General features: G+C 39.4%; 1 protein-coding gene across 2 annotated transcripts in view; it reads left to right on the top strand.

The window, feature by feature from the left end:
• The window catches only part of LOC116035329 (nuclear factor of activated T-cells, cytoplasmic 1-like), a 66,486-nt gene extending 59,772 nt beyond the window's left edge, over nucleotides 1-6,714 (top strand). For both annotated transcript variants that reach the window (XM_031278357.2, XM_031278358.2), the window contains exon 10: nucleotides 4,877-6,714. In XM_031278357.2, coding sequence (XP_031134217.1) covers nucleotides 4,877-4,932 — 56 coding nt within the window. In that variant the 3' untranslated portion in view covers nucleotides 4,933-6,714. The remainder of the gene's footprint in view (nucleotides 1-4,876) is intronic.
• The last annotated feature ends 2,502 nt before the right edge of the window (nucleotides 6,715-9,216 follow it).

Consider the following 9,216-nt stretch of genomic DNA (forward strand, 5'->3'; position numbering starts at 1 on the left):
CTGCTTGTTTTGGCTCTGTTGTATGAGGTACTTATCCATAGTCAGTAGGGGTGCACGATTCAGAAAATGTCACTATTCGATTCAATATCGATTTTCAGGCTCAAGATTCGACTCAAACTCGATTTTCGATTCAAAAACGATTCTCGATTAAAAAAACGATTCACAGTCTGTAAATGTAGTTACTTTTCCCATGTGATTGCAGTAGACAAAAAAATATGAATCGATTTTTGGAATTCTATGAATCGATTTTGAATCGGTAGAGCTTGAATTGCAATTCGAATGTGAATCCATTTTTTTGCACACCCCTAATAGTCAGTGTATTACCTACAGTAGATGGTGGTTAGTGCGGCGCCAGTTTGGAGATGCAGGCAGGAGTACCGACATGGAAGCTTAATGTACTGCTGCGGACAGGGTCAGCAGCTAAACACATTTTAGCCCCCTCAAAAAGGCCTGCCTAAAAAAATCAATATCGGTTTAAGCAATGTTATATTTCTAATATTTTCACTGCTTTACCTTGCGGTCAGACAGCCTTTCTGACGAGGAACTGAAGCCGTTATATCTATCTATGCTTTCTGCAACGCCACCAAGCTCCTTTGACAAAAACAGAACACCAGAGTTGCTAGTCTACCGTTTGCTTTGATCGGTTAGTTTGTGTTATTTGTGTGACTTTGGTGAATCCAAACTAACCCTTTACAACACCAAAGTCACATAATAACACAAACATTCTCCAAACTGGGGGCATGCCAACCGTCCTCTATTATAGGTAATACACTGACTATAGATAAGTACCTCATACAACCCCACTTCAGAAATTCCCTACCCTCCCTTCAAGACTTCAAAAAATGGATATATTCCTCCCACTGGACTTCCTAGCTTAGATCTTATGTGTAGATCTATGTATCTTCTCCCTGTTACCTGTACCAACATGTCCACACCTACACAGCCCCTCATGTTATTTTAAAGCTGTGCTATTTTTGTTCTGAGAGCCTGCTTAGTCTGGGCCTTCGGCTATAGTCGGTCTTAGACAAGCTGTCACACATTGAGCAAATTGTTGCCCCACCTCTGTGTGTGACTGTACATAGTTGCTTTATAACTGAAATGGGTGCAGTTTATAAAAGTTGACCTGTACTGTATTGTTGATGTATGCTCGGCACAGACAGCATGTGCACTGGGGGTACTGCACCACCCCTTCTAAACAGGTAGAAGCAAATCATTTATGCGATGTCAACATTCATTCAGCCAGCAGTCACACCCGATGGAGACGTTGGGAGTGGGGGGGAGGTTAGCTCCAAGCCACTGCCAAGAAACACTGGTAGGCCTTCACAAAGGAGCTGAATTGCCCATTGAACTGGCATCAGAGTGAAACACAGTCATATTTTTGTGCCACTCTCACACCTGCCTGAAATAGATCTCCCAGCCGCCCAGCCCTAACTATAAGTCCTGACAGGTCCGGGCTGCGGTTCACTGATTGCACTGGCACAACTGCTAATAAAGGATGTCACTCTGTTTAACTAGACTAACAGGGCACGTCTCTTTTCTTCTTCTTTTTTTTTTGTACAGCAGGGGAATATTTTGAGTTCAATTTTCCACTGTTTATGTTTATTCATGAGAGGGTGTCCTCCCAGTTAAAGCTTTCCATTATTAACCTGGGCAACTGAAAAAAGAAAAAACAAAATAATTTTCCAATGCTGTTGAGCGGGATACCAGGCCACTGAGAGTTCATTTATGTACATATCTGACAACAAACATATTGTTGTGTAACATAACATAGGATTCATACTTTTTATGATAGCATATAGAAACCAGGAAAGTCAGATAAAGTCATCTGGCATGTAATTATCTGGCATGTTTTTGTTTTGCTTTAACACTGCAACTAGCTTTACAAGGCCTATTTTACAGAGCAGATATTGTGCTATACCTCTGCCTTTCCATATTATGCAAGAGGTTGAAAATGTTCCTCAGCATGTTTTACTGCCTTCCCTTATTCTGCTTGTTTGTGGTTGTCTAGTCCCTTTGTGGAAGGTGAGACAGACTCAAAAACGAAGATCTGTCATGCGGTAGAGTTTGACTTAAAAATCTTGGTTCTTCTGTCAGAGGATTTTCTTATTGTCAACACATAATCAAGACATTTTGATTAATACCCATTATGTGTATGTCAGGGTATGGTTTGTGGAAGGGTATGGCCTGTCTGTATGAATGTATACTTCTATGCACCAGAAGGAGTAGCACTTAAATTTCATTGTGACAATGCCAATGACAAATAAATGATTCTGATTATTATTCTGATTATTTGAACTAAATAAAATCGATTGAATAAATAAAATAGTTTCACTAAGTTAAACTAAATGCATTTGGAGAGCTGTTGCCAAAAACTACCTGACTGGTTTGAAATTTAGCATATGCACATTGTGTATTCATTCACAGTCATTACCTGTTTATGTCAGCCATTCAGGTTTTATCAAATGTTCTTTCGGATTTTCTTTTCGTTTCCGAGAAGTTGTTTCAACTAAATAATGCCACAAGCTACCCCTTTAAACAGCTATAAATAGCAGCTTGGTGTTATTGTGGTGTAACTGTTGGCCACATCCTGTTTCTTAGATTCTCACTTTGCTGTAAGAGTACAGAGATGAAAACACAGGGGCCAGAGTTTTACCTTTTCTTCTCTCTTTATCACTCGCTTCTTCAGAACGGAACATCATCAGGCATGCCAATGGAAAATATTAGTTGATAAAGCGCAGCAAAATAACACTGCAGTTGATATGTGGGCGGGGGAAACGTCACTATTTTCTGTACAGTGACTGCAAACAAGAAAGGAATCCACTGCTTTCCCATCTGAGAAAAATAAATGGTACGTTTGTGGCTTTTTGCCGCCGACCTTTTGGGTTTTCCCTTTCCTTCTTCAAAATGACCTGGAGCTGTTTCCTCTCATCAACCAACCAAGAAGAGCAGCAACATTATTGTCTGATCATCTAATTATTACATGTGCTTTCACTTCCTTTATGTCCTGCATTGGCAGAGCTAAAAATAACCTCAGCATGTAAATGCCTGTTGAGCCCGGAGTGGAATAGAGTTGAAAACAGCCAGCGTTGTTGGCACAGGTGGGAATTTTCCAATGGGAGTTCCTCCTGTTTAGGGAGGTGAGTCCCAAACTATCTGTGTGTGTGTGTGTGTGTGTGTGTGTGTGTGTGTGTGTGTGTGTGTGTGTGTGTGTGTGTGTGTGTGTGTGTGGGTGTGTGTGTGTGTGTGGGTGTGTGTGTGTGGGTGGATGTTTGACTGCATATAGCAAACAAGGCATGCTATTGTAGGTGTGTGGCCTACTTATTTAAGTGTCATCTTTGACACTTTATTCATGTATTTGCTTGTGTATTTCTGTCCCCATCCTTGGTAATACGTGTACATATTGCTGTGGTGTTACTACACTTCATTTCCCATGGACCAGTTTGACTAACATCGGTACCATTGTTGTACAAGAAAAAGTACATTATTGTCATTTTTATCAGCACCATAGCCGTTCAATATTGTACCGAAAATAGTTCACAGCATTGAAATGGTATCAGGATATTAAATGGACGCTGTCTTGTTTTCTCTCTTTGATGTTTTTGTCTTGGTCAGTGCAGATGCTTCACAATTCACCAAACAGTATCTAGTGATAACACACTGCAGGCCTACTCTGGGCCTCAGAGTGGGTGGACTTCCTGTCTCGGCTCCTTACTGCGGATGGTGGTTTCACCAGACTTTCTCTCTCTCTGTCTGCATCAGCGCACTTTATCACAGCAAGCTGAGGAGCTTCTTGTTTGCGTTAAGCTGCAGGGCTCGGGGTCCTCGCCATCTTCACAGTCACTTCCCTCTGTTTTGCCAAAAAACACAGAGGAGATAAAGGCTGGGGACTGATGTGTGTCTGCCCGACTGTGGGAAAGGCGCGGGCACAGGAAGTAGTGAAGGAAAGACTTCAAAACAGAGATGTGTGTATGGGGCCGATACGAGTTTTAAAGGCTGGTAACGACAGTGATATGTTTGGATTGCAGCTACTGTTATCTAGTATCTTTCAACTTGACCACATCTATGCCAAGTATTCAGGGCAGGAGTACCTCATGTGACATTATTTATTGCAGGCTGCCAAGAGTTACAATGTTTCAAGTGCTCTCTGTTGATGTGATGTCATTGGATGGATGCAAAATGTTGAAACTACCACACAACTTGTAAATAATACACAACTTACATTTATACTGTGACCAACACAGGCATTAGATACAAACTAATCACTCTTTTTTCCCCAGCATTGACAGGGATCATGGCTGGTGCAGGGGCCCAGGGCAAAAATGAGCTTCTGGGCCCCTATCCACACACACACACGCACACACACCTCCCACTCCCACTGTGCAATATGTACGGTTTTCTAAAAAAAAAAACCTGGATCCTACATTTCCAATAATGCAACTTGATAGCATCTTTTATTAGACCCTCCCTGTTTGGCAAACACCCACTTCTTTTAAAACGCCACAGCCCTAGTTTGCAACACAGGCTCTCTGTTATCAAGTCTAAAACTGAGATGTTTTCAGACTTATGGTAGCTTTAGAAAGCTCCCTTCACAGTCGCATAAGACATTACGCAACTGTGGTAATGGGTAAAATCTGTGGCTTGACCCTTTCATTTTGCACACAGCAATGGACACAAAGAGCCCTTGGGGCAGTTTCCCACTTTGCCTGATTTGAAATCCATCCTTGGCAGGAATTTAAACTGACAACCTTCCTATCACAAGCCTAGCCTTTGTGACTTCTATAGGTCACCTCTATAGCTAAGTGTAATAGTGTTTAAATGATCAGAATTTATTTCCAATGTGACTAGTTAATAATGATCTTCTCTTTTCTTTTCACAGTTAACGAGATCATCAGGAACGACCTCTCCAGCATTTCCGTGCACACTCATGCATAGACGTCCAAAAGTCTTTCGCAGCGCGCGCACACACACACACACACACACACACTCAAACAGCAGCAGCATCAACAAAAAGAGGATTAAACCCCCCAGAGATCCAGATGATGAAGAATACATTTGTGACCAGGATGTCCCACCTGACCATCAGCTCCTCCTAGCTCACAGACTTGCTGCAGACTCACATTGACAATCACTGGCTCCAAGCTCCATTTGAACAGATGAATGTTATATTTAGAAAAAAAGGGAAGTGATATCAGGGGCAAAGTATACGACTACACTTGCCTTAAGTTACAGCAGATGTTCTTTAGTGGACCAAACAGCTCAAAGAGACTGAATTACTTCTATTGTTGACAAAATGACAATCTTTCATATTCTTAGTGTGATCTGTATGTTAATGCATGGACAAGCTAATGGGACAATAAGTGTCATGCTTCATCACTTTGGTTCATTTGTTTGTGCAGTCAGTCCGCAACAACCGAATCGGTGCCTTACAGCAGTGATATTGACAGCAAACAACAGCAGCCGTCACGCTAAATGCAAATGGTTCATTGTAACCCAAAGTGGAAGTTTTTATAAGACAGTTTTGTATCATTTCAATGATTTGTTTACAGGGAAACAGAATAAAAAGGCTGGAAAATATGTAGGGAGTATGTGAATAGATTAGAATTGTATTTTTTTCTTGCTTCCTCATTATTATCTCATTGTTCATTTATACTGAATGTTATTGTATGATATTCTTTTGTATAAACATGTATTTGAAAATATGTATGCCTTATACTTATATCATGCAGTTTGCTATTTAGCTTCCCCTTTTGTTACATTTGCCCTTGATATGATTTGTACCATTTCTACTACCTTGTAATGCTTTTTCACCTTAGTGCCTATTTTTTATCATTCTGCCCCGGTCTTCCAGCCCTCCCACCCAAACCATGACATCAACAATGATGCACAGACAATCCAAGAAATATATAGTACATATCCTATGACAACAGTTCCTGGTTGCAGGGGGCTTATAAAAGGCAGGTAGAACAGGAGTTTTCTTCTCCCCCAGCTATAAAATAGTTGAACAATGGTAGGCTTACCTGCTGAATTTAGATGAGAATAATGCTGGACAATATATATTTGTCTGTTACTTCTTGCACTGCAGGTTTGCATGTAAATAGGCACAGGGATAATCAAAGTCTGCGGCTCAGTTTTACTCTTGGGTGATTCCACTGAGGAGTGGGCAGGACTGTTACTTACAGCTGGCAATAATTGATGTGAGTAAACCAAAGGATTTTATCTTTGGTGAAATTATTGTCCAAGTTTCCTTTTTCTTTCGGAGACTTTAACGTTCAGCGGTTCCCCGTACAAACAAAAACATTATGCACTTTACCGTAGAAACAGACCAAATATTGTAGATGGATTTCCAGTCATGTCATAAACGTACCTACGTCTGCTCTTCTCTCACACAGCTGCAGCCTTTTTCATGTTAACTGTCTTTTAGAGCATGCATATTGTACTAATGTTGGGGATCATTTAGCCGACATAATATAGCTTCCTTATACATTTTTTTGGACATAATATAATAGCATGATTAAACTGTATGAATAAGGTTTCTATTTTGTGCCTTACTCTCTTTTTTGGATGCAAGATCATTGCAACTCTATAATGCTTTGTCTGTGTAGGCACAAGGTGAAACATATTTATCTTTAATATGAAATATTTATGAAAAAATGAAATGTGTTTTAAGTGCATTTTAATGTGTTTCCAGCAATGAATTAATAAATGGCATAATGGTGACCATACATTACCCAAGTTCTCAATCATTTCGGTGTTGTATCAACATTTATAAGAATAAAATGATATGCAGAAACTTAAAAAGTTCTATTTTTCTAAGATAATGCATTTTGTATTAAATAATAGTAAACCAGTCAGTAATGGATTCAGTCTTTTTTCCTCTAAAAGCATTCTTTGACTATTACATGTACAGTATGGCCCATATGGCTATGCTTTAGTTTTAAGGCCTTCACTATAACTTGGCTCGGTGATTTTCTTGTGTTATTGCTTGACCTCAGTAAACCTCGGACTGTTCCAACCTGTACATATATACCTGATAAAACACAGACAGTTGGACATTGACAAGAGGAGGACAAATACAGTTTCCCCCATGCTTTTAACTTCAATGAATATTTACATTGATTCATTTATTTATTTTACTTTATTACCATTCAAATTGCTAGAAAAATTGTTGTAGGTACTCTGTCTTTTACATCTTACAATTTTACCTATGCAGTTGCCAGCAATGAGGGCACTTCAATCAATCAGAAGATGGTATTTGGTCTTCCATTTTTGTTTCAAAGTGAAATACAAACCACTGTACTTTAGCAGGATAAAATGCAAGAAGCTTCTGATATATAAGTACAAGCAAAGGGCTGTGTTTTTCCCGGTGAGTATTGTTAGTGGTGGGTATTTATGAGTGAAACAGCTCCTCGCCATGGGAGCCGTGCCACGCTCCTGTGTGCCACCTGCCAGTCCTCCACACTTTTTCCATCCAGCAAAGTTATGAAGCGCCCATCCCCATAGTAACAGAAGGCAGGCCTAGGCGGTGCTCCCCTGTACAACCGTGGTAAGCCCAAAATAACCCCACTATTTACAGATGCAGTCACGCCCCTTTTTCCTGGCACCCTGTCCTTCTTACCTTAGTCTTCCTCTGACGGCGCCATACCCTTTGACACAGTGGAGAGATGACTCCGGGCCATAGTTTCCACCAAAGCAGCAGTCAAGCAGGGAGACTAATTAAAGCGGTGGAATATACATGATATGAAAACAAATGGAGCTTCAAAATCTATTGAAATCATATTGAAAAGACCTGCATCTGTTTTCTGATGATCAAAAGTACAGAACCTGCACACAGTAGTGTAATTTAAAAAAAAAAATACTTTGTGGAAGTGTTTTGCATCATTGCATTTTATTTCATAATATTTCATTTGTAAGAGTGAAACGCTGAATTATGCATGTTTCAAAAAATGAATGCTTCAAAGGTTTATCTCCTTGACCTTTGGAGTATATAGGCCAACATTTGTACATTTAACATTTTTTTGTAAAGCACACTGAGCTCCATTTCTTCTATGCTTATTTTCAATCCGACAAGAGTCAGATGAGAAGATCGATACAACTCTCACTTGTATCTGGTTTATCAGGGTTATGTGCTGAGCTATTAATGTCCAACTGAAATGAAATAGCATTTTCTATTTCCTACAGCGTACATATCAGCTCTGTAAATCACTTAGTTCTCCAAAAATTCACCAGGGAAATTGCACTGCTAACTTCAGTTTGCAGGCCACACAGCTAATCAGCTGCTCAGCTGCAGCACATTGAACAGCATATAGCCCAAGCATGCTTGCAAACATCACTTCGGTCCGATTGGATGCGGCTATGGTCCTTAACCATTCAATACCACTCACAACACATTGTCTACCCATAACATGTAAACTACAACACGTTTGTGTACTTTGTCTTTCGCTCTCTACGGTGGCCAGCACCCTGACAGCCAGCCAGCTGCTGTCAATCAAACACCGAATCAGACCATGATTACACTCGGTTTTAAAATGCCTTTCGGTGATCCGAGCACAAGTGGACAGCCTAGACACATCGCTCTTCACACCTGTGTCTTTCGTGCGTCTCCAGCTGACCACTTGTTCTCCGAATTGTAGCTTCATATTGAATGGACACAAATGAAAGTGGTATCAATCTTCTCATTAAGGTGCTGTATAAAAAAGAGCTTGTTACAATAATAGTTTGAGAGCAGAATTTGTTATATATCACTTCATTCAACATACTATACTGTGACTTTCTATCACTTTTTTCGACGTACTATACTATGACTTTTTAACACTTTTTTTTGACATAATATACAATGACTTTTTTCGACATACTATACTATGACTTTTCAACATATAATACTATGACTTTTTATCGCTTTTTTCGACATACTATACTATCACTTTTATTGAAATACTTTATTATTACTTTTTATTACTTCATTCAACATTCTACACTATGACTTTTTATCACTTTTTTCAACATACTATACTATGACTTTTTTTACACTTTTTTTTGACATAATATACTATGACTTTTTTTCAACATACTATACTGTGACTTTTTATCACTTTTTTCAACATACTATACTATGACTTTTTTCGACATACTATACTATGACTTTTTATCACTTTTATCGACATAATATACTATGACTTTTTCATCAATTTTAATATACTATACTATGACTTTTTTGAC

The sequence above is a fragment of the Sander lucioperca genome, chromosome 10, assembly GCF_008315115.2.
Source record: "Sander lucioperca isolate FBNREF2018 chromosome 10, SLUC_FBN_1.2, whole genome shotgun sequence".
Classification (NCBI taxonomy): Eukaryota; Metazoa; Chordata; class Actinopteri; order Perciformes; family Percidae; genus Sander; species Sander lucioperca.